We start from the raw sequence: 26,888 nt of genomic DNA, 5'->3' as shown, positions 1-26,888 counted from the left end.
CGGATGCGGACGAGCGCCGCACAGTGCAGACGCCCGGCCTCGTGTCCGGCCGGGCACATCTGCGTTTTGCGAAGGTCCACGGCAAAGGCCTCGCACCCACGGAAAGCAGCTGTATTGTTCGGAAGAAATAAAACGCATTGCAGCAATATCCGCCGAACAGCGTCTCTTTTGACACCGTGTAACTAAGTGTATATTTAATAAGGCACGAAAGGGATGGCTGCTCTTAGTTCTTTCTTCTTTCTTTATGCACCTCAGGTGGGGACAGCTACAAGGTAAAAAACAAAACTCAGAAAGGCACCTAACTCTGTCTGGGCCTTTGCATATGAAGACTTCCAAGTGTCGTCTCTTTGCAGTGTCTTTTTTTTTCCGAGTGTCTCTATCTTTGCTGCACAGTTCCTTACGTATCTCGCGAAATATATCCGTCCATAGCTCTTTTAAACGGTGTAAAGAAACATGTCCAGTTTTCAGTCTGTCTTGTCAATCCGTGAGAGGCAATTCGAAGCGACAGATTCTTCGCTGTGTGTTATATGTTCCCCCAACCGTATATATTATAATCAAACTTCCAGAGTTATTTACGCCGTAAGTAAAAAAAAAAAACAAGACAGAGGTGAAACATCGAACAGAAATCGGGCTCGATTGAAAATATGTCCCTTTCATTAATTAACACGGTAATTATGAAACTTTAGTAGCTTCTTGTGCTGTAATGGCCGCGAATTGAAACGGCCTTCGTTCTCGCCTGTTCAGTCGGCGTATCATAGAATCAAGGTGCAAGACAGCAGCTGGCTACAGTGTCAAAATATATGCGTTTGTTTTGAGCGAAGCTGTGCTTGTATTAAACTTCCCGAAAGGTTGGATACAATGGTGTTTAAATATACTATTTATTTATTTATTTATTTATGCATGCATGCATGCATGCATGTCTTCTTTGTGCTCTCCATAGCATACGGAGGATCCTCCAGTCAGTGCAGTTTTGATAATATCAATAACGCTATCGCAATACAATTTCTGGTGTAGCTAATGCACTTCGCTTTCACTGTCTTTTTCTTGCGGTCTAGCTTCAACGTCTTGATTTGCGTTGCATGTTTGATTAATATGTGGGGTTTAACGTCCCAAACCCACCATATGATTATGAGAGACGCCGTGGTGGAGGGCTCAGAAAATTTCGACCACCTGGGGTTGTTTAACGTGCACCCAAATCTGAGCAGACGAGCCTACAACATTTCGACCTCAATCAGAAACGCAGCCGCCGCAGCCGGTATTCGATACCGTGACCTGCGGGTCAGCAGCAGAGTATAGCCACTAGACCACCGTGGTGGGGCAATCGCGTGAAATTCAAATAGAATACAATTCGCCATGCCACGTGTTCCTCTTCATAGACTTCAACTCAAATATTTCGTGAAAAGGTTTGTTTAACGCACACATTTTTTTTTTCAATTTGGCATTTCAATTAGTTTGAAGGTCGCTCGTGTCGAACTTGATTTCGCGGCGCTGACTCTGAGAGTCTTGTCGAAACTGGTGGAACGTATTCAAAACGAGCAAACTATGAATGAGGTCGATATTTTGACTGTTCGAAATAAAGTTAGGCGTTAAAATCGATGACACAGTAAGAAAGTAGGCGGCATTACCATTGGTTACGAAAGCATTCGCTCGTCATTACAGAATTTCCGTTTATTCGTTTTTCAGTAGATCCTTAATGTAGGATGAAGAGAAGAACCTCATTAGGAGACAGGATCAAGCTGGGAAGAACAATGCTTGAATAATAATTATGCGAGTACTCTTTTCTCCGTGCTGGTTGTAGTGCTGGAGCGTTATATATATTCCCGCGGCGCCCACATTTGTGTCGAAGCAAAGCGCTTGAGGCCCATGCCTCTAGGTGCTTTTCAACGTAAGCTCCCAGGCGGTAGTAATTTCCGGAGCCCTCCACTACGGCGTCTCTGCATAAGCATATCATGTTTTTGTAGCGTAAAACTTCTTTATTAGATCCTTGGCCATTACGGTCCTTACACTGTGTCTCCCCTGAGGGAAATGGGTCTAGACAGTGCATATTCATTTTGATAAGGGAGATCGTTTTGTCACGCAGGTTCTACCAATGAGAAACTGCACAGAGAATGTCGCCACCTGTCTTCGTCAATGTTGCAACTCTCCTGTTCATATATATATATATATATATATATATATATATATATATATATATATATATATATATATTCATACGCACATCTTCCCCTGAACTCCTTTCATGTTTGAGTTGTAACTTCATCCATAATGCGACCCGCCCTCTATGAGGCTCATTAATGTATAGATCATATGTAGCTTAGCGGGAGCCCTCCGCGATTCGTATATGGCTGGAGAACTGTGTATCTTATTTTATCGCATACTAGCATTATCATTTCCTAGGAACAGCTGAAACGTCTATGTTCTCTTATAGCGGAAACAGTATAATTGCATCTGGTCCTAACTGTATGGACAGTTGATTTATTTGAGATGAGTCTCACATTTCAGCATTTATCGCCCTAATTCTTGCCGTCACTCGAATTGCGAGGGAGCTACACGCAAAACAAAAGCGTCGATCTTGATTAAAAATTTTGTGTGTCATGTTATACGTCCCGGATTCACATATGCATTGACATATGAACAGACACCTGTGTCCCTTTTGGGTAGACCACTCAGCACTTCACTAACCCCCCTCCCCCCCGCAAAAAAAAAAAGCAACCTGACTTCCCTTACTCGCAGTTAAACTACTCGCTTTCGGTAAGGGCCTCATTCGGTACTCTACTCCACTATGTGGGGTTTAACGTCTCAAAACCACCATATGATTATGGGAGACGCCGTAGTGGAGGGCTCCGGAAATTTCTACCACCTGGGGTTCTTTAACGTGCACCCAAATCTGAGCACACGGACCTACAACATTTCCGCCTCCATCAGAAATGCAGCCGCCGCAGCCGGGATTCCAACCCGCGACCTTCGGGTGAGCAGCCGAGTACCTTAGCCACTAGACCACCGCGGCGGGGCGTCATCCGGTATTTAACAAATTGGACTTGATTCAATTCAAGCATCCGGCAAGGCATTCAGCCGTTCACTCAAGAGCTTGTGCAGGAGTGAGCGCGACTGTTTGGTGACCATGTCAGATTGAAATTACATTAGGCCAGTGGCAATATAGCATTGCGAATTGAGAAGAAATGTGTCAAATTATTGTATTTTAAGCGTTAAGCAGAGTGCTGCGCGACATGCGCCTCTATAGGGAATGGCTTGCATCAGCGTTTCGAATGGACTCGTAGACTTGAGCAGACCGCGAAGTTGGTTACGATAGGGGCACTGTCATGAAACTGGCATATTCCCTTCCGTTCACCTCAGTTCGTCCTCATACACCCGAAAATCGCGCTGCGCCCGTGCTTCGGCTCGCAGGCAAGGCGTGCTGTTCAACGGCGCTAATGAGAGCGTCGCTGGCGGCCCTGAGGAGGCTCCGCGGGTGCCTTTTAACTTGCATGAGAGCGCACCGTTGGTGTCCGCATGACACGCTACGTTGAACCGCTCCAGAACCAGCGTCGCCAACGAGGCCTCTGTGCCTGCCTTCATTGGCTAGGCAGTCTAGCCTGCTGTGTAGCCTTCACCCGGCTTTCGACCAGTGATGCATCGCATGTCAGCATTGTGTGCCACCTTTGACGGCGGATATCAATTCAGGCTGCTTGACACCACTTTGAATTCTTCCTTTATTGTCGGGAGTGGTTTCTTTTTTATTGCATGCAACACCTGTGACTGCTATTTGCAGTGGAAAAGCCTTAGTTTGCTTTCGGACGTCGCTTGTTGGTCTCCTGTGCACATTCATGAATGGCGGGGATATCATGGTGAAGGATGCTTCTGGCGACATTGGCCGTCGTATCTGCTCATGAACGGAGGGTGAAAGTGCAAGTGTAGTAGGTAATTCAGACTCTACTTGTATACGTGCTAGCGAATTCCGTAAGCTGTGTGGGAGAAATGCTCCTATCGGCCTTCGTAGAGAAGCCGCTCCGCCCATTGTCCCGCGAAGTCAAGTGCAGACGCGGTGCATTCTTTCAACGAACCGGCGGAGTGAGAGGCCTGATAGCGTCAGCGCGCGTTCTGCTGCGCAGCGGGCACGTCCGGCGGTGTAAGGTGGCCAAGGCTGCCGGCCATTGCGCCTGCTCGTTGCCGTCGGAACCTGGACTTGTGGCGTTCGTGCTCCTGCAAGCAGTGGGCGACACTCGACGCTTTTCGGAGGGAAACCGGAGCGAGGCTGCTGCATGCCGGGCGCAGAACGTTAGGTTAGGCAGTGCTACGCGGCGCCTGGCCGACCCGGCGCCCGCTCGGCACGGCGGGAATCGGTTATTGATGAAAGGGCGTCGCTGCGATTACGTTCTAGTAAGGCCTTCTTCACCACGGGTGAACCGCGCGTGCTGCCCGAGAAACAGGGTCGTGCGAGCTGGTAGCTGCAACGGAGGCGTGATCGCTTATTAGGTTGCCCAGCGGAACGCCTCCTGTGGATCTCTTTCATGCTGTGTCGCCCGTTCGCGTATGCGTCGCCTCTCATGCCAGAAACTAAGTCGGGCCCACAGTGCTGCTTGTCGTACCATGAGCACGTAGGCTAAGAAAACAAAAGGAGGGAATTCGGTTTCGGGAAAGAGGGAAATGAAGCGTTTATTTGCGTACTCTGCCCCTTCGGTCCTCGCAAGGCTTAATTCGGTCGTTGCTATGGCCCTACATTTGGTTTGATTAGTTTTTGTTTTGTTTTTGTTGTACTGTAATCCCAGAATGGAACTCGTATTTCTACAGTAATCTGCTTGTTTGGTCTATTGAGCCGTATTCACAGAGGGGTATACACTGATATTTTCTGCATATTCGACTTACTTCATCTACTGCCTTGTTATACCCAGCCCGCAACTAAGGTTTTCCCCATATTTGACTTCTTTGTTCTATTCAGCTCCGTTTGCCCAGTAGGGCTCTCGTTTACTCCAGATAATCTTCTTTTTCTGGGTGCGTCAGAGCTTCAGGTACAGGATATCCCGCTTTAGTGCTTTAGAAACACCTTATAGCCTTGGCTGATATAATGATTTCACTCAAATTCATGCTCAAGATTAGAGAAACGGAGCCGGTAGAGACAAGCCCACGTAGTTTATTCATCACTTCATGCAAAATCGCTGCGGCGGCGCTGATCAGGGGTGACAGTTAAGACATCCGGCCCACTTATATTGAAATGCAGTCACATCTTTCGGTGACTTTCATGCCACTCCAAAGAGTTGATCGATGACGACGCGTTCTCTTTAGTGACCGTAACAACTCTTAGACACGATGTTCTTCGAAATCTTTTAAACCACCTTACTATCAGATATTTCTTTCTCAGAAACAAAGACTCTTGGACGATTGGACCACGCGTGGCGGGTATATAAAGCTAATGCGGGCAGTCCTACCATTCAAGAAATCGACTGAGAGCAACAGATTGTGTCCGCATCGCCGGTTCCTTTATTCACTTTTTTTTCTTCTAACCCTTCTTACCGTTGCCTATCGAGCAAACCAGACCTGTTCAACCCGTCCTGTCTTCGATTCTTCCTCCTCTTCTGCAGTGGTGGATCTAAGAAAGCTGGCGCGTGTTCCAGGCACTTCGACTTGTGAAGGCGCTCCTGTACACACATCACCTTGCGTGTTTGTGAAGTATCCAGCAGTGGCCTTATCATGCGACGTGCCACATTAAGTAGATTCGTCTGTCATATCCGGCTCGCTTTTGGGTGTAGGAAACACTTAGTGTAGGATGTTCCTGCTGGACGTCACGCGACGCGCATTGTGCAAATGCCCACTGCAAGACCATGGTTGAACGCCACTGGACGTGCACTTTCGGGGCCTTACAACAGCTGAGCGTGGTTCTACGGCCAAAGCACTTGGCTTACATGGTTATACACTCTAAGCCAAAACGGAGCAACAGGGGTATAGGGGTTGCTCCTTTCAGGGAGCAATTGCATTGCCACTCCCATTACTCTCCTAAAAGGAGTAACTGCAGAGGGAGGAACCGTTGCTCTCCTTTCAGTTCCTCCTTCGGGGGATGAACAGTTACTCCCTCCAGTTCCTCCCTGCAGACCAACAGTTACTCCCTCCAGTTGCTCCCTGCCGACCAACCATTACTCCCACCAGTTGCTCTTCTAAGAGCAACAGTTACTCTTTACCGTTCCTCCCACGTGTTCGCAGTTACTCTCTGAAAACCAACTGCACATGCTTCCAGTTACTCCTTGGGGAAATGAGTATTTATCTCGAGTATGCTTGTCACACGCTTAACACATGGCGAGAGCTCCTTGGAAGAGCACTGCTTGGGTGCTTCTAACACAAAAAGTGGACAATATTGAAAGGAAAATAAATGCTTTATTGTTCTTTTTATGAGGCGACATGTGACCACACGTAAAAGTAGACTTCGCCACACCACAGCCAGCACTAAACAAACACCATAATACATCAAAGGTTTTCTGCGTCATCCGTGGAAAAACAATCTTGAATTTCTAGCATAGGGCAGTCTGTGTCATCATTGGTGAGAGAAGGGCAACTTCTCCAATTCTGAAGAACTCAAGTTTCGCAGCTGGTGTTTCCATCAGGCTAGCGCAGCAGAACGTCACCGCAGGCATATGTGAAGCATCTCATTGCTGCAAGAAAAAAAATAGAAGTGTGAGGTTAAACATGCCAGAATCAATTCATAACAATTAGTCACACACACTGCAGCAGCGCTTACATTCTAGGATGTCTACTGCAAAACGAAATGTGAAAAAAAGGAAGGTTCGGCCAAACGTTACTTGGCAAGCCATATAAATGCTGATGTGGTAGACGCTCTTCACATGATGTCTCAGACAGCAATATTCTGGAAGAAAATGTGCAGCACCTCAACAAGGCATATTTGTAGCAGTTGAAGATATCCTTAGGTTCAGTTAACTTGTTTCCTATACACAGCTGAGTGACATTTCTATGAGCCCATTCACCAATGGGCATTCTAAATGAGGTCATGTGTGTGGCAAATAACACGTACTGTCCGCTCATGTTACAATACTTATTTAGCTCGTGCACATAGTTGCTCTCGATTCTTCTGTTTTATCATACGCTGCTGCGTCTTGAATTGTGCAATACCTGTAGGCACAAGCCAAGCATGCAAAGCCTGCTTAAAAGCAACCATTTGCAGAGGCTACATGATAATCTTCAGTATATTTCTTTGTACCTGATGCAAACGGCTGGACAAAACTATAGACAAATAAATGTAGACCGTGCTACCTTCAAAAAATGCTTTAAATTTAGAAAACTAGGGTGCATTTGTTCACTCGGTTGACGAGTCACAGCCACGAGATATGTAAACGAAGCAATATATCTTAAGGCATGCACAGATATTCTGATTCTTTGTTTGACAGTGTCACAGATAGCTTGCCAATACATATATATTTGAGAGCAACAAGATGTGAAGCTTTTATTAGTTCAACGTCTTGTTGGTTCACAGCCAAACAGGTTACTGCTTGTTAGACAAATTGGAATAAGCACACCATGGTTTCCAAAAAAAAAGCATTATTAGAAGTTAGCTCCCGGTGTGAATGTCTGCCTATTTATTTTGTACTGCCTTCTACATGTGCCACAAAGACATTTGTTGAGGATGTGCTACCAGTCAAGCCAAGATCGCATACTTGGTCAATGTGATGGAAATACAAACATTAGAAACACTGCCACCTCTAGTAAGAGCATAACACTTCAGTATCTTAGACTAGCAAAGAGGTGCAAAAGAAAGTTAAGCCCACTCTTGCGGAACTTTGAACGCGAATATTTCAGAGTGGGGGAGGTCAACATGCTGTGGCACTTTTAAACCCACGAAACATCTGCAGAAAACAGGGTAAAGGCAAGTCAAGAAACGCTGTTATGAAGGCCTGCGCATGGACAGCTCTGTGAATCTAGGCCCAAGTGTTATGCTTTGTGCAAGCCAAAATCCATGTAAATAGGGAAAGCATACTTTTAGGAGTACCAGCGTAAACAAATCTTGGCAGTTGGCTTTTTAGTACAAACAGCAATCCCTGCAATGAAAACATAAACATTTTATCTTAATGGTAACAGTGTGAGCACACACACGGGCCAGCGGAGCCATGTCGAATTGTCAGTGCCAGTGTAACCATGTGGCATAATGAACTATTCTCTGGCCAACACATGAACAGTTTGCCCCTAAAAAGCGATGCTTTCATATACGTAGTACAAAAAGTCTGCACTTACCAAAATTCACTTGCTTTCTGTACTTTAGCATCGTTGGGAGCATCTTTATCTGCAGTATAACCAAATTTGTGTCATATCCCTGAAAAAAAAGTAAAAGACATGCATCAAATATTGTTTCATTTGGTAGCAGTGAAGTCAGGTTAAGAACAGCCAAGTGGGAATCAGCCTAATCATGTGCATGCGGCAAATCCCAAACGGCGTTATTGAGGTTGTCGAAATTTTTGTCGATTGGTATTAACGTCGATATGTGACTTCAACGGCATGCCAAGTTTTCACAGCGCATAAAGATTTCATGATGCAGAATAATGACAGCGCTAACGAGAACATACAGCATTTATGATTGTCTTTTACAATATTCAGTTTTGCTAAGGTTTTGCATCACTAAAGAAATCTGAAAGATTTGGGTCATTCGTCCTCCAATTGTTCTGCCAATATGTAAACTGCTCGCTTGATGGTGCGCTTATAAAATAGTACGTTCAGCGCAGAGGTGAAGTAAGTGACGCAGTGATGGGGGCAGATTTTTTTTTTTTTTAGGCGTGCGGGGAGGGGGGGGGGGGGGTCCGCTTGTCTGAATAGGCCGAGCAAGCGAATATGGTCGTCAATTTGGGCTCCCTACGCCCGGCCTAAAAAAATTCTGTGCGCAACCGCCTGGCTATGCCAGTGAAGCGATGCGACAATGATTTGTTCACTTACTGATTTACATACACTTTACATCTCTAAAAAATGCGGCCCAAGGCCCCAACACTCAGCCGTTAACATTACATAAAGCCAATGGTAGAAAAGTGCCAGTATGAATGCAGCTACAACCCCGCCCCAATGTTTTTTCAAGCGAGGTAGTGTTGCGGAAATGAACTTTTAACTGCAAAAGTACACTGGCACTGCAGTGGTGACAGGGGAAGCAAGAGGGTATGCAGGCCGCGTAATAGAGGTAATTTAGTCCGATACGGCTAGCAATGGATACGGTGAATAAGAGCAAATCATTTCTCTTTCAATAGCGCAACCACTCAACAATGTATTGTAAGAGCATTAAATGTTGCTGGAAATGCCACTCACCTGCACGCTGATGCATGCTCAGTCCTTTGTCCGACGAGCGAACAGGCTTGCAGATAGCTGAAGACGTGTTTACGATGTGTTTGTTCCACCCAGCAGCAAAATCCACAACTACTTCGCGCTCCATAAAGATAAATATACACTAACCTTCATCACGAATAAGTAGAAACGCAAATCTGCGACACACACACACGATCAAAACATAGCTCACAAGCTCGGACGTCCATGTGCTCGCCAACCACTGACCATATGAAAATGAGTAAGTAGTGCAAACGCGAACCTAGTTGCGCCGAAAAAAAAAAAAAACGTCGAGCAGTGGCAGCGCAGGCGTCAGCGCCATAATTTCAGTGTGTTCTCCTAATACAATTATAAAAAAAAACTGAGGTACACTAAAACTCATAAATAAATATAAAAAGTTGAGTGTAATTTTTATTTAGTGCTAGTCAACATAAACACTGAATAAAAATTACTTTGTAACTTACATCGTTTGCTACACTAGCGCCACACTTGTCGTGCGGGCGCAGAGGGCGCAGATTTGTCATTCTGCCCTCAAACTACACGGTGAAGCGTGACTAAGTGTATGGCTGATGAGAAGCCGTCAAGGTCCGCTTTTTTTTTTTTTCTTCTTCTCCGATATATCTTGGGGGCTCCTTATGCACGTGTTTCGGTGCTTGATTGACTTTGACGCCCTTACTTCGCGGACGAACGGCGTGTCTAGGCTTTTTTTATCGTTGTTTTGCACGTGTTTCGGCGTTCGGTCCGCTTTGACCTGCCAACTCTCCATTCTGCTGCTGCGTGTGTTAGGTATTTGCCGTACTGTATTCTCAGGCCTTCTGTGTTCAGCCAGCGCTGCTATCTTATTATCTACGGATGCTAAAATAAATCACTATTTTGGTTTGGTGAAGTTTGGCACACAGAACAAACAATAATCTGGCCCATGAATATCAATGTGGGCGGCATGCATATTTGTGTGCGGTGTCCTGCCGGGGAGTAACCGTTGCGTGACGAGAGCATTTACAGCGGTTCCTCCTTCCGTTGCTCCCTTACAAACTTAAGATGAATACAGTTGCTCCCCCATTCTCGAACAAGTCGGCCATCTTGTTCCGCTTGGTCTTTTCGGAGAGTAACAGTCGGTCTGAAGGAGTTAAAACAGCCGTTGCTCCCATTTTGGCCATTTTTGGCTTAGAGTGTATGCGCGTCTGACAGATTGCTGTAGCCCGATGGAGGCGGAAATGTTGAAGGCCCGGGTGCTCAGATTGGGGTGCACGTTAAAGAACCCCAGGTGGTCGAAATTTCTGGAGCCCTCCACTACGGCGTCTCTCATAATCATATGGTAGTTTTGGGGTGTTAATTGCCACAAATAAATCAATCAATCAGATTGCTGTAGCCCATGGTAACCTGACTGTAAGCGTACGACGAGTCCATAATTGCGCAAAAAGCATCGCCTCGTGCTACTGACACGTCAACGTTCGCCACAGTTTCTCTGAACCAGGTGTATATGATGGCATTGTAATACGAGCTACTAAATTAGGCCGCGAAAAATCATAATGTAGAATTGTTGGGGTTTATTGTCCCAAAATCACTATGGGAGCGAAGCCGTAAAGGAGGCCTGCGGAAATTTCGATCACTTGGGGTTCTTGAATGCGCACATAAATCTACTCATATTCATGTGCGTGGGCCTTAAGCATTTTTTCTTCCATAGAGAATGTGGCCGCCGTGGCCGGGATTCGGTCTGGCTACCTACGGGTCAGCAGTCAGCCCCATAACCACTAGACGACCATGGCGGGTACCGCAAAAAGCCAAGCACAGTGCACAGTCCTAAGTAAATTTTATACGTGACGATAAAGTTGCTGCCATGCACGTGTAGGTGAAAAGCTTTCTTTCAAAAATAAATAAATAGCTGATTTGTGTACATAGATTGTAGCTTCGCACGAAGTGAACAATGCGTTCACTCATAATACACAATGTGCACTTATATCCCCACGCTTCTATAGAGACTCAGGTTAAGTATACTTGCTTTCGCGAGACTTTCTTAGGTGGAGGCGGCTTGTTGCAATAGCTGCGGCAATGATTCTCGAAAATGCATTGCCCTGGAACGTTGGTTCGTCGGACGCACCGAGGAGACGGGCAGTAATTTTGTCCAGACATCGTGCGGTAAATATTTATCTAAAAGAAGAGGTAAAAACACTTGCGAATAAAAATGGTCGTTTAAATCAGTCACTGTTCGGTATCCCGTATCGATGCAAACCGGATCGTGATAGTACCGTGCACCTTTCACGGACTCAACTTCAACGCTTATACTATGCACTCATTCTTTCCTGACAGAGCACTTACCATGGCCAAAGACGTATGTTGTAGAAGTAGTGGAGGACTCCGGAAATTTCGATCACCTGGGGTTCTTTAACGTGCACCCAAATCTGAGCACACGGGCCTGCAACATTTCCGCCTCCATCGGAAATGCAGCCGCCGCAGCCGGGATTCGAACCCGCGACCTGCGGGTCAGCAGCCGAGTACCTTAGCCACTAGACCACCACGGCGGGGCTTTCGAGTTCACGTAATCAGTTATATTTCGAGAGCCACCGTTCACCTGGCTCCATCGGCGTCTCTCGTCTTTGAGCGGTCGCAGCGCGACCACGCCGCGTCCTTGAGCAGCGCTTCGAGGCCGACGTTACCCAACCATCGCGCTGGACGAGTACGCACGCTTCTCTTTGCGAACAAACGAGAAAAAGAAGATGTACCGAGAGCGGCGTTTGGGTTGTGTCATATATGGCACATCCTTCAGTCAGCTTCAGTCGGATATTACGTTCGCCGCATGCTGCTGTTCGATCTTCTTAATTGTGGATATGTAAGCTGCGTAGCTGTGTGTTTGTCACTAACATGCGGATTCATACGCTACTGCTACGCTGAGAGCAGGCAACGGCTAAATTTTTGTACACTGTACTATAATTACCGAAAACGCCCGATTAATACCAATTTCTAAGACATGCATATAGCTTTTTAATAGTTTTTTTGTTTTACGATAGGGATTTTTTTTATAAAACTCGCATGACATGCATGCGTGTCGATGTTGCGCACGAACACTATGTTGAGATGTAAATACTTTGCCGCCAGTAAACCGGTATCGAAGTGACTAATTGATTATAACCCTTTAATTGCAGTTCACCGAACCTTCTCTATTGCACTCTACCGTACTATCGCTTTTGTTTCTTTCCTGGTACAAGCCTCAGTTCCTGTAATGCACCTTTATCTCACGCCTGCAAAGAATCCTCTTTCATCATCCTCTTACCTGCAGTTTTCCCATTGATATTCTGAGCGTCTCTCGCTTGTGTCAACCTCTGACCACTTAATGCCACGTTAAAATCGAGAGCCTCCAAAAGTAGTGCTCCTTTCACTGTCCCTGCTGGGTCAATAGGCTGGTATTTCCTAACGTGTTGTGTACTTTCCGAACAATTATTGCAGCAAACGCATGACTGATCTTCTTTCGATTCCTTCCGATGTGTGCTTGTGGTAGCGAGCTCGGCCCTGCAAGCTCAGGGCAGCGCCTTTTTGTGTCGCTTTTCTGTCCCTTCCTTTCTTTCGCACTGTTCCAAATATACTGTGTGGAAGCAGCTCGGGAACGGGACGAGTATATAGAAGTAATACACGACACGAGCGCTGCACGTGTTACCTCTAATTGTCCCGTTCGTGCACTGTTTCCACTTAGTATCATGAACCAACTGGCCCTTCAAGACACCCTTCTTCAAATATGATGCGCCGCCAAGCCTTCACTTCTCATATCCTGCAAGATAGACTTCGATCGCATCACATTTTGAAGCTTTCGACGAGTGCTCTCTGACAGGCGATAAAGTATGACCTCGCCGTGTACGCGCACGTGCACTTGCTCGATTTTCCCTTTCATATAGAAACGAGGGAACAGGTATCTCGATTTTTTTTACTTTTTTTTCACATCTATCTCGTACCCCTAAATATATCCTTTATGCTATATTACGAATGCGGCCGTGGTATAGAGATATCAAGCTGATGTTTTTAGGGGCGAAGGCATGGCTTGTGCGTCCCCGGTCGTCGTAGTGCGCAACCTGTGGCACATGCCCTAATACCAGTGGCACATACGTGCCCTCGGGCACATGTACACATGTCCACATGTTACGAAAAACGTAGCACGGCGTCGTTATCATGCTCTCGGTGTTAACAAAGCGCTGAGAGCAGAAATGTGGTACATACTCTCGTTTAGTCCTTGGATTGTCCGCTTGATGGCGGCACGTGTGTATGATGAATATGTGATAAAAAGAACCGATATGGTGGTACTTGAATTCTTCACTAGTGTTATGTCCGGCGTTGTCGTCGGCCCATAGACGTACGCGTTGGTCGCGGTAGTCCAAAAAGCTCAGACAGCCTCGAACGGTTAAAAACAAGTTTATCCCTATTCGGATGGAGGCGGCGGCCGAACTGCCGGGGGAAACGACGGTGGCTCGTTTGCGCCGAGCGGGGGAAGGGGAGGAGTCAACATCTGGAAGCAGTTTCAGCAACCGGTCCTTCACGGGTTCGCTCGTGACGCAGGGGTGCTTGGAACACAACAACTAGATAGACGGATAGACGCATGGACGGACAGACAGGCAAGCAGATTGACAGACAGACAGACAGACAGACAGACAGACAGACAGACAGACAGACAGACAGACAGACAGACAGACAGACAGACAGACAGACAGACAGACAGACAGGCAGACACATGGACGGATGGAAGAATGAACGCACGCACAGACGGACGCACGGACACAGGCACGAACGGGTGCACGTACGGATGGACTGACGCACGCACGGACGGACGGATGCATGGACGGAATCACGGGCTGATTGACGGACGCTTCGCCCCACTCATAATCATTCATTTCGTGGATATGCTGTGATTTTTCTTACGCTTTGACCCTATACATTTTAATTACAAAAACTAATTTGGTGTTTTCTATCACAGAATTATGATAGGATTATGCGGCAATCGATTGTAGGGACTCCTGATTTTTTTTTGACTCCCGTTTCTTCAGCATATACTCCCAAATCAAAGTACACTGGCATTTTCATCTTTGTATTCTTCGCAAATTTCGCCTTCAGGAAAGGTGAAAGAGAACGAAATATTTATTTCTGGCAGGCCTGGTTGCTTGTAGCTGGACCTTCTAGTCCGGAAGACTAGTGGCTCTTGCTCCTGTCCGTACTTGGTTCACCGGGGTTTGTTGCTGGCTGGGGCAGAGCTGGACAGCGTCGTCTTTCACCCGAATATTGTGTTGTAGATTATGTTTGGATGATATTTTCACGAGAATTCAGAAGTGCAGGGGTCTTTCGATTAACCAAGATGTAGCCAGCTCTCGAGAAGCGCTGAAGTCTGTCGCGGCTGGTTCTCGTGAGAAGAAGCACGTGATCTTGTTTTCTTTTTTAGGGTGAGAGCCGCTCTTATTTCAACCCATAACACGCAGGTGGCATTATCCCCCCCCCCCCCTTCCAAAAAAAAGCAAAAGTGCGGCCATATCCACGAAGTTAATGATGATGAGTGGGCGAAGCTCCGGAGGTAAGCCTGGTAAACCATGAATCCTCCGTACATTTTGCCCACTCGATTTTATTGCAACGCTCCTCCTAGCGTACGTTGCCGCACTAAATTGAACGATTGCCTTCCACCAATGACATGCGCCATATGTGACATCATTCCTATTTTATAACATCTCGCATATTTCATCATCAACTACAAGTACCGCCATCTAGTGAACACTGCAAGAACTAAATGAGAGGTGGCTACATACAGGCGACGGTACCGCCATCTAATGAACACTGCAAGAACTAAACGAGAGGTAGCTACATACAGGGGACGCACAGCCCACTCCTTGAGGAGCTTCGCCCCTAAAAAAGACAAAAAGAAAAAGAGAACAAGACATAACATCGTTCGATGCTATAACATAGGTGCGTGAAGAAAAAAGGGGAGGGGGAATAAAAAACCCACATAAAGGAAAAGTAGAAAATAAAAAAGTGACAATAAGAAAAAAGTCAATTATGAACAAGCAAGTTCCCAAAAATAAATAAAAAACACAAACATCGACGAATGATGAAAAAAGGTTAAGAACTTGCAATGAACGGTTTCATGCGCACAACATAAACTATACGTCCGCAGGCTCGGTCGTGCCCTGGGCCGTGCCTGCGGTGTTGAGTCCGGGACCACTTCGTAGTTCTCGTCACTGACGAGGCGTAGCACTTTGTACGGGCCGAGATACCAGCTAAGTAACTTTTCACTGAGGCCTCAGCGGCGAACGGGCGTCCACACCTAAACTTGGTCTCCTGGGTTGTGAACCGCTTCCCTGTGGCGGGTATTTTAGCGTCGGGCAGCTGCCTGCTGCAGCTGGCCGATGTGCAGTCGTGCAAGCTTTCGAGCTTCTTCGGCACCTTCTGCGAATTCCTCGGCGTCACTTGCCAACTCCTCGTCGTCTTGACATGGTATAGCATGGAGTTGAGCATGGTCTGCACTTCGCGGCCGTATAGAAGCCGAAATGGCGTGAATCACGTGGTCTCTTTCACGGCGGTGATATACGCGAAGGTCACGTATAAGGCAAGATCCTGGCTCATGGATGTTTTGTGCTGTACGTCGATGTACATTGCGATCATGCCTACGAGCGTCTTATTCAGCCGCTCGGTAAGCCCGTTGCTTTGTTGATGGTACGTGGTGGTCTTTGGGTGCCTTGTGTTACTTAGCTTAGTTCAAAAACTTCGTCTATAAGCTGTGCCATGAATGCTGTGCCTCTGTCCGATATTATGCTAGAAGGTGCACCGTGATGCAACACGGTGTGGCACATGAAAAATTGCGCTACCTCAGAGGCCATGGCTTGTGGGATCACCTGTGTCTCCGCGTATATCGTGTTAAATAGTCGGTTGCTACGATCACCCATTTGTTGCCGTAAGCAGACAGGGCAAATGGTCCGAGAATATCCATGCCGACTTGGTGCCGAGTTGGTGCTTCAATTGGCTGAAATAAGCCAGCCGGCTTAACAGATAGTTGCTTTCGGCGCTGGCGTTCCCGACAGCCTTTGACGTACTGTTTTTTTTTTTTTTCGGCAAGAGCCGTAAGTCCGGGCCAATAGTAGTTCTCGCTCACTCTGGCAAGTGTTCGCGAGTGGCCTGACGTGGGTTCTTCATCGCAAGTGAAAAAGACGTCCTCTCGCATGTCCCGAGGAACCACCAGGAGCTAAGCGCGGTCGTTCGAACGGGCATTGTTCTTGTATAGCGCGCTGTCTCGCAGGCAAAACGACCTCAACCAGCGAAACAGATAACGTGGTATGGTTGTGTCGTGGCCCTCTAAATGATCGATGATTGGTCGAATTTCTTCGTCATCACGCTGTTGTCGGCTCAAGTCCGACGAGCTAATGGCTTCCAAGAAGCCGTCGGCGTCCTGTGCTCTCTGACTGACGAGATGAAGGGGTGCGCGCGACACTGTGTCAGTGTTTTCATGCTTACGGTTGGACTTATAAACGATGATCAAGTCAAATTGTCACAGCCGCAAGCTCCACCGTGCTAGTCGTCTCGAAGGGTTTCGCATGTTTGCCAATCAACAGAGGGCATGGTGGTTCGTCACTATGTTGAAGGGACCACCATAAAGGTACGGGCGAAACTTGGTGATTTCCCACACTACTGACAAACACTCTTTCTCCCTAGTAGAATAATTCGCCTCGGCACGGGAGAGAGAGCGGCTGGCGTAGGCTACTACACTTTTGATGTCATTTTGACGCTGAACGAGCACTACACCGAGACCAATGCTACTGGCGTCAATATGCACCTCCGTGTCATTGGGATTATCTCGGCACGCCAAGACCAAATGAGGCAAGGTGGCAGTGAGGGAATAGAATTTACACCGTGGGCTGTACGTCAAAGGATCTATCTGGGACAACACAAAAGGTGACTGACGTACACTCTAAGAAGTAAAAGAGGAAAAGGGGTATCGAGGTTGCTGCTTTGGAGGAGTAACTGACCTGCCAACCCCATTTTTTTCTTTTGGAAGTAAGTGCGAAGTTACTCCCCTCCCCCTCTCGCCGTTACTCCTCAAGAGAGCAACAGTTTTTTTTTTTTTTTGCAAAAGAAAAATGAGATTTTGGTTGATATAACCAGCATTTTCAAGTGTCTGCAGACATGCAATTAACTGTGCAATGGATAAGCAAAAGCACATTCAAAAATTTATTGCAGAAAATTTATAGCAAACACACAGAATTCGAACTCATCAGCACCCAGTCAACCTGCGCATACACTATTCACTACACCACACCAGGCTACGGAACCGTCTTGAAGGGAACAGGTTTATGTAGGCACCGATGGTAAGTGAGTCTGAAAAGAGAGGAAAGGAGATAAAAGTGAGCCCCGTAAGTGTCTGCATCATAGTGCTACACCTCGACAGGGACTCAAGAGGGATGGGGGTAAGGAGGGATTAATAGGGATAGAGAGGATTAAAAGAGATAGGAAAAGAGATAGGTACAGGGACAGAGAAACCCACATACAGAATTAAAGACAAGATAATAAAGATGGACACTGTCCCAGGAGTCTGAGGACGGGGATCCACTCAGCGAGAGCTTCACGGCGTCAGGAGATGGCGGTAGGCGAGCCGGTCGGCCAGAGCTGCGCTGTCGTCGGAGATCGCGGGGCGCAACTGGTCGGCATGAAATCCAGCGAGCGAGTCGGTTTGCTACGGCACAAACATCCCTGCAGTTAGTAAAAAAAAAAAGAGGGGGGGGGCGCTTTTTTCTACAAGGAGGAAAGAGCCCTTCTTGCCGTGCCGCGCGCAAACTTTCGCACACATTTCGTCTTTGGGGAGAGCAAAGCGCCCTTTCCAAGATAAAAGAGCAGGTACTCCGCAAAACTATTTAGAATGTTGATGGTGCGTGTAGCATATACTTTCTCAAATCTGAAACGTCTCCTGCGAATAGTTTTTCAAGCATTAGTCATGGCAATGTGATCAATTTAAAGCGTTTCTGTCTTACTGCGCAGATGAAAATGGAAATATGCTGGCACGTGCATTCGTCGTCCTCCTAATTGGCTTCGACCATGCAAAACTATAGCCCCTCTTCTTTTGCTGCTTCTAATTCAGCACGAAACGCTTATTCGATCACTTGTTCGGGCTTTCAGACAGGGTAGACGAAGTATAAAAAATGAGTATTGTATACGACGCAATAGACGAAAAAAAGAGACATTGAATTATAATATAGTGAAAATCACGCGTTCACTACACAACTCAAAAAAGTAAACTTAAAAAACTTAGGGATCCTGTAGCGGCCCTCTTATAGACTAACAGTATTAATGAATGAATGAATGAATGAATGAATAAATGAATGAATGGATGAATGAATGAATTATACGTGGTATCGCGAGTAATAGACTCACTGATTTTGTGCACCTATTCGGTGACTTCTTACTCCGAGGGAAGACTCGTGTCACGAGTGAGGCAGTCCCCAGGTGGTCGAAATTTCCGGAGCCCTCTACTACGGCGTCTCTCACAATCAGTTGGTGGTTTAGGGACGTTACACCCCACATATTAATCAAACGAGTGAGGCAGCGTATCGGAGAGGCTCACGTTTTACTATAAAGTATAGCAAGCTGACGTCACTGCCCCTCCTCGGTGGCTTTGTGGCTAAGGTACTCGGCTGCTGACCCGCAGGTCGCGAGGTCGAATCCCGGCTGCGGCGGCTGCATTTTCGATGGAGGCGAAAATCTTGTAGGCCCATGTGCTCAGATTTGGGTGCATGTTAAAGAACCCCAGGTGGTCGAAGTTTCAAGGGTCCTCCACTACGACGCCTCTCATAATCATATGGTGGTTTTGGAACGTTAAACCGCCATATCAATCATTAGGCTGAGATCATTGGCCTACATTTAAAAAATCGTAATCGTTTAAATTTAAATACTGTCAACTTGTAATGGTGAACAGGTTCAATGCCTAAACAGTCTGTTGAGCCAACTTGGGGCCAAACAAGCAAACAACTATAAAATGGCAATAGCAAGCAGCACGGACATTTTAAATTCGAGCTCGAGATGTGCAAGCGTCTGCCTCTTCTGTGTGCACACCTGGAACGCCGGATATTCCAGAATAATTGCGGATGCTCAGGTGTACGTTCGAGATTCTGTACAGCACGGGCGCAAATAATTGTCGCGCGAATAATCTGATGAGTCAATACTCTGTCCTAGTTGAACCGGCAATAATATTCGAGAAATTTCGATAACCGTATGCATGCCTTCCATCGAGCAATAAATTGGTAACAGCGATAATCTGATAAGTAGTGTCCACCTTCAAAGCAAACAAAAAAAACGCACACACACACGGGATGATGCGCATTTGGCTATGTCACACGAGAATAATATATACGTTGCCAGTGCTATATCGTTGTGCCAGTCAACACTAAAGGTTGGCTTTCATAAAAAAAAAAACATAGGTTGCGAAAACTATATGGTGAGGGTGTAAGCCGATGTGCATGCGTGCCATAGGGCGAAATAACAATATCATCATCGCCTTATTACTCCGCCGCCGGCTTCTTGGCCAATCCCCCTTAGTGGGTGAGAGCCACAAAAGAAAGGATCAAGCAAACAGGCAAGCAAGCGATGGCTGCTAGTGAGCCAAGTGCCAACTCGCTCGACGTGTGGGCGCGACTCGAAGATGGCATTGGGATCGAGGAGGGTACAGTCCACATATACACACCTCCTCTTCAGGTGAGCGCCCAGTCTCGCTCACCCAACAGCGACTGCATGCCGTTTACTCCGCACTTGTTGTGCATACGCGGGTAGCGATACGCATAGCATCGCATTCGTTTGCCATGTTTGAAGGGTTCGGGGTGAGAACACTCGGGCGATGCTTTGTGATAGGTGATTGCTCCGGTGAATTCTCGATAATTCACACAGCCAAGCAAGGCAGCTGACTTTTTTTTTCTCGTAAATATTGAGTAAGCCTTACAGAAAACGAGCTAATCTATCGACATATCAGCTGCATATCCAGGGCAGCAAAGGTATATAATTTAATTATTGTGCGGACGGTGTATTCTAAGAGGTAGATTATTTAGTAGTCGCCTTATTGATATGCCATTATGCGCCGATACCTGATGAGGCAAAATTGATAAAGCTTAGCGCGAGTGGCTGCAGCGATTATTTTCCCGTCGACGTCTGTGTGTAAGGAGGAATGACGAACATGCGTGGATAGGCATGCGCATGTTTAGTGCACTGATGTGCGACCGTGCAGCTATTCGCTCGGCAAAGTGATCGTTTATTCGCATGATTATTGTAGATTGTTTCCTTTTTCACGGTAAATATCATTTTTCCGTTAGCCGTTTTACATCGTTTCTGAAGGACTGGTATCTGCGCAGCGAGTATTGTACCTAATGTTACGCCACGAACACTTCTCGACGTTTCACCGCTCGCCGTGTGTCTAGACGCAACCGTGCAAAGCGAGCGTTGAAGAATCTTCGCGTTCAGCATGCACAAAGTTCAAAAACAGCTGTGCGCGTCGCAGCGGATCCCAATCCGTCTTCGCTACCCGCGCCTTGCGAAGTACTGGTTCCTCCTGCCCGTCTTCGTGGGCGTGGTCCTGCTGGCGTTCGTCTCCATGATGCTGTTCACGCCCGCACTGCAACCCGTCGACGGCCGTCCACGAGACGTGTTCGTCGGCGAGTCGTGGTTCACGCAGGGGGTCGACACGTCGGACGCCGGCGGGGCAGCCAACGAGACATGGGACGCTGTTGGTGCAGCCAACGCGACGGCTGTCGCCGTCGAGGACAGCTTCGCCGTTGATTTAGAGGAGCTCCTGATGACTGTGCCCGTTGAACTGGAGCCGCAACACTTCTGGGCCAACATCAGCGAGGACCAAGTGACGACCGAGTTGCCACGCACGTGACGTGCACGTGGGGTTAAGAAGTTTAGGGTGCTTCCCATATTCAAGTCGTCTATCGCTTTAAGAAGGCTCATTAAAGGTTGCCAGGAGACGGCATTACTTCTTTCTTAATGTATTGTAAATTTCAACCATTCATAAACGCTTCAATATTCTAAACAAAGGTTCTCGAAGGTATGCTGCGGCAGTGGCAAGAGAGCGCCGACATCTCCAGTATGTAGTTTTCTTTTTCTAGGTATCACAAATGGTGCGACTGAATAGTTTACATTATGGTTTTTGGACACGAAGTCTGTCAATATTGCCATTCTTCTTTGGTATGCATGTATGATTTTTTTAACGGACGCCCTCAACATATTAGGGCGTCCGCTAAGCAATTCTAGTGCCGAAAGTCAGCTCCTGCATTTTATCAATTGCACCAAAAACTTCGCAAGCGAATCAGTGGATAGGTTTTAACCTTTTTTGTGTGGATTATAGTTAATTGATTTGTTAATTTATTTATTATCGACGCGTTGTTTTGAAACTCATCTGAAAATCTGTGGTTGGATAACACTGCGTGCATACCAAGTGCGGAATCAGTGGCCGAAGACACTTCATTGCCGTTGTTTCCTGCAGCCTGAAGATGTTTTCTGTCGTGCAACATCGCTTCGCACCGATACACTTGAAATGTCTTTGTTACTTTTTTTTCTGGCCCCTATTAACCAAAAACACACTTACGTTGAAAGTGTTCGTCGTATACAGTTAGCAGCCATCCTTGAAATATAACATTAGTAAAGTGAAGTTTTCTATACTGCACACATGCTGTCAGAGAGCGTGTTCACGTCGTTTTGATGTTTTTTCTTTGTTTCTTTTTCTTTACGCGTCCCATCTACCATATAATTACTTTAACTCTTAAACAGTTATGCCCTAAGCTACGAAGCTATACAGCCACTGACAATAAGAATAATAATTATTCCTGTTGTTTTAAATCTCAAACCCACGATATGATATATTGAGGAACGCCGGGAGGTTCCAGATTGATTTCGGCCACCTGGGGTTTTATAAAGGGTACTTAAGTCTAAGCGCAGGGATGGTCTTTCTTTCGCTCCAATCGAAATGTGCCACCATGGCTAGGAGTCGAACCCACATACAGCTACCTGGTCACATCAACCGCAATATCTGCAAGTGGTACCAGCCACGCCTTCCTGCTATGGCAACACCGTCGTGGGCACGAGCGAGATGAAATTGTGTAGCTAGCGGAACAATCCGTGATGTTTAGACCCCAGCGGCAAGCTGATGTATTGATCGGTCGGAATTGGGAGGATCGCGTTCGGGTTTTGTTCTCTTGGTGACGTACTGTGGAATTGTAGAAGTCTGTCCTTGACGGGGCAGCGTGCGTGCGTTGCTCTGACTGAGTCGATGAAACGCTAACGGCCGTGGTGGAATCGACCGACCCGCTTTACAGTTTCGATCGGCGGCGAAGAGCAGCAACAGCTGCTTCGTGCTCGATCTTTTCTCGCAGGTTCAGATTCGAGCGGCAGTACAGTTTTGACAGAGACGAGCGAGAACCCCGCAACACATCGGCATTTTTTCGGTGGTTGTCATTATGTTTATGAGCTTAGAAATTATGTCTTAAACACACACACACACGCACACACACACACACACACACACACACACACGCACACACACACTGCGTGTAGCTGAATAGCGCGTGCGTGCGCGCTTTTGTGTGTGTGTGTGCGTGCGTGCTTGCATGCGTGTGTGACTATATCAGTCAATAGCGTGTAACTAAACAGCGTACGACTTCTGGTCGGCTCAACCTGCTCATTTCATTGTTCACGTGTGCTTTAAGAAGTAAGGAAGGAAGGAAAGTAGGAGGAAAAGAACGGCAATGAGGTAATATCACATGAGGAAAGTGAATGCGAGGAAGAAACCAGTCTCTCGCCTGAAACGCGGAGTTCTTTATGAGCTCTATCAACCATATGGGCTTAGAATTTTATGTAATATAATGATTGTTTGGGTTTAACGGATCAAAACCATGACATGATTACGAGGGGGGCAATAGTGGAGGGCTCCGGAAATTTCGACCATCTGGTGTTTTCAACACAGACCTGAATCAAAGCACAAGGGCCTCTAGCATTTTCGTCTGCATCGGAAATGCGGCCGCCATAGTTGAGATTTGACTCCGAGACCTGTAAGTCAGCAAACGAGCAATATAACCACTAAAGCAACGTAGCGGGTGCACTTGAAATGTTTGTGGCTATTGCTTCCGTATACTGCATGTCCGCTGGAAAGCTAGGAAATATCTGTCGCGCCGTGCCTCAACTAAGAGGGCGCGGTTAACGAAGGAGACTGAACTGTCTCATTATCCGTTATTAATATAAGTAACGAAGTTGCGCACGACAGAAATCAAGGATTGTGATGTAATTTCGCTCTCGTATACGCGATGAGAAATGCACCATGTGTTATTGCCGCCGTATATTATGCACCTCCAAAATTCTTCACTCAGTGCTCATTAATGTAGTGGTTGACCCCATTTGTCGAGGCACTTGCTGCTGCTTAACACATTTTGAATAAACTTGGCATTCTTAATAAATTCTAAAAAAATATATATTTGCTGTTGGTGTAGGAGCCCGACCGCTGGTCTCCCTCATCGTGCCTTCACGGTGCTCCATTAATTTAGCGACGGTGGCGGCTGTCACTCATTCGATTGCTCGTTACTCTTACAAAAGTACACAGCAGTTGAAGTGGTCCTGGCCTCGTTTTCCAGGACCATTCGTTAGAGCGGGGACGAATGTTGAACCACATGCGGCTGGGGCACCGCGGACAGAATAAGGCGCGTTCCGTGACAGTTTATGCCATGTACTTGTTTGCGTAGAAACTGCATTCGTCAGAATGTTACATCCACCTCATCGCCAAAGCGAACTTGGGAAGTAATTGTTATGGTAGAAACCACTACATTTGTAGACGTGGAATTCCTGACCACAAGTGAGTAACACGCCGGCATGACGCGCGTGCGCACTATGTCCAGGGGGAGCTGTATTTTCATCACAACCTTTTCTCTCTCTCCGCTGTGCGGGAGCCCCATCGGCTGAGTCTTTGGAACTTGTGCTTGTGTGGCGACCCACTTTCGGCCGTAATGGATTTTTCGCCCTCGCTCCGCGCATTCAGCAGCGCCTGCGCGTGCAGGGCACGTGGTAGTGCAGAATGGCGTACACCTGCGCTAGCGTTTCGCGGGAGCTGCTTTGGAGCCATTCGGCGTCTATGCTGCCCCGTTCTCTCGAAAATTCCCACATTGTTAGTTTATCCAGGGAAGTCACCTACACCACCTCCTTACAATCCTGCACCAAGTGACGTAACGAAGAAATGAGAGAAAGCTGTAAGAAAGGCAGGAACGTTATAACTAGCAGAGATATATTTGCTACCCCACATTGAGGGATGACAATGGCGATAATGGAAGTAAACAGATACTAGAGTTGTTGTTGTACATAAAATGTGATCATTTTTTTAAGATAAAGAAAGCGATCTTGACAAAAGCACCATGTGAGACCGTGTTGGTTCCCTGTCCTCTACACTATGCTGCAGGTTAATTGCGGATCTACAATAAGTGTAAAGTTCAAGCAACGTTTACCTGGCGTGGTCTTCTGCGGTGTGGTAAAGCACGTGCGAAATTTTCATTCTGTGTAAATATTATATCTTAGCTTAAGGACAAGCGAGCGAAGTGGCGTGGCTGAGGACTCTGAGCAGGCTGTGGCATTCGGTGTTCTGGAAATAAAATAAAGGGCTTTATAATACTGGCGACTAGAAAACGAGACCTTCGCCAAGCAGGTTCACCTTAAAGACGATGCCCAGAGATACCAGAATTTGTGCCCGGCACCGACTGGTCGTAATGGGTATAGCGCCTGGAATTCTGTTATGAAGCCAACGGCATAGTAGAACTGGCCAAGAAGCGAGCGGTGCTTCTCGCGCTTTGCGATGAGCAAACCTACGAGACGCTGAGGGCCCTGGTGGCCCCACAGAAGCCTTCAAAGGTTGACTTGGTGCACATCATCAGTATATTGACACAGCACCTCGATCCCAGGCCGTCTTGAGTTGTTTGGCCGTTATCGTTTCCAGAAATAAGACCAGCTTCCGAACGCATCCGTTAAAGGTTTTGTGACAGCCTTGCGAACCTCGAATCTCAAGGTCGAATCTCAAGCAGCGAGTACGAGGCTACCTTTGGAAGTGATGCTTCGAGGCAGGCTCGTATGTGGAATCCACGATTCTCATCTTCAACAACGGCTGGTAGCAGAGGATAAGTTAATGTTTAAGAAAGCCTACGAACTCGTGTTGACGGCTGAATCAGCAAAAGACCAGCAGAGGCAGATGCACGGCAGTCAGCAGCAGGCTGAATCTTTCGGTGTAAATTATCAGAAGTTTCAGGTGTGCATGACAAGCAAGACGCCTCAGTGCTTCCGATGTCTAGCATATCATTTTTTTTTTCAAAAGCGCTATGTATAAGATCTGCCATAAAAAGGGTCACGTCGCCAAAGCTTGTCTATCTAAGAAGGCTAAAGCACACAAGTACCAAGGAAGCCATTGTTTAGAAGAGAAAGACGAACTGTTATAAGAACAAAACGACTGCCTCCTTACAGTTTTTCACACGAAACCACAGATGACAACCACACCTAGGTTCGTCGTGACAGTTCTACTTTCTAGTCAGCCACTCAAGATGGGAGTGGACTTGGAAGCGGCGTCTTCGATAACAAGTGCAGTGACTTTTGCTCGCCTCTGGCCTCGTAATGCCCCCACAGCCGTCGTCTGCTACCAAAGTAGCCCTCTTGGTGCTCGCCGTCAGTTTGTTGCTGCTGCCCCGCGATGACATTGCTTCAAACCCCTGCAAATCTTTTAATCGCAATGACAAGCTCAACAAAGCCGAAATAGCGTGATTGCACGCGCAGTTGATCAAGGAACAAATACGTCCGCTGAAATGTAGACGCTCGCGCAGCAAGCACCGAGCTCGCCAGTGTTGCCGGACTATCAGGCCGCTCGCGTGTGTATAAAATATGCAATTAGGAATTAGGTACACGACTGAGTGCGTTGACATTTCGCCAGCTTGTTTGTGAACACGCAAAGATCAACCCACACTATGCAGAATATTATCAAAATTTGATTGTCATTTTAGGTTTTAATGTGCGCCCAAAACTGTGTAAATAAGCGTTCTTGAATTGCGCCCCCTTCAAAGTGCGGGCTACACTACCGGCAAACTAGTGGTCTTGTTATCTATCAGAGTTATCTATCTATCATGTTGTTACAAAGTTGCGATAATTCTGCAATTGTGGCTATACTTTGTATATGGCATCGCTAGCGATTGCATTGCTAACTATTGCCCCGCCGCGGTGGTCTACTAAGGTACTCGGCTGCTGACCCGCAGGTCGCAGGATTGAATCCCTGCTGCGGCAGCTGCATTTTCGGTGGAGGCGGAAATGTTGTAGGCCCGTGTGCTCAGATTTGGGCGCAAGTTTAAAAAGCCCCAGGTGGTTGAAATTTCCGGAGCCCTCCACTACGGCATTTCTCATAATCATATCAAGGTTTTGGGACGTTAAAACCCACAAGTCAATCAATCATTGCTAACTATTTTATTGCCACGTAGCCAAATTTATTTTCATTTCGTTAAAGCTATTTTTTACGAAAGATGAAATGAAGGACAGTGTCAAGTATATGGTCACACTATCAACTGCCTATCGTTCCCATCGGGTCTTGTATG

The 26,888-nt window shown here is 46.8% G+C and overlaps 2 protein-coding genes across 3 annotated transcripts in view; both read left to right on the top strand.

Moving 5' to 3' along the window:
- The window catches only part of tna (Zinc finger MIZ domain-containing protein tonalli), a 318,898-nt gene that overhangs the window by 30,653 nt on the left and 261,357 nt on the right, over nt 1-26,888 (top strand). The window lies entirely within an intron of this gene.
- LOC142776002 (uncharacterized) lies at nt 17,886-22,767 on the top strand. The gene is made up of 2 exons (XM_075878700.1): nt 17,886-19,995; nt 20,789-22,767. The coding sequence occupies exons 1-2, from the start codon at nt 19,888-19,890 to the stop codon at nt 21,167-21,169; spliced, it is 489 nt and encodes a 162-aa protein (XP_075734815.1). The 5' UTR covers nt 17,886-19,887; the 3' UTR covers nt 21,170-22,767.

Source organism: Rhipicephalus microplus, chromosome X (genome assembly GCF_043290135.1).
Source record: "Rhipicephalus microplus isolate Deutch F79 chromosome X, USDA_Rmic, whole genome shotgun sequence".
In the NCBI taxonomy this organism is placed as follows: domain Eukaryota; kingdom Metazoa; phylum Arthropoda; class Arachnida; order Ixodida; family Ixodidae; genus Rhipicephalus; species Rhipicephalus microplus.
This window is presented reverse-complemented; position numbering and strand designations above follow the sequence as displayed.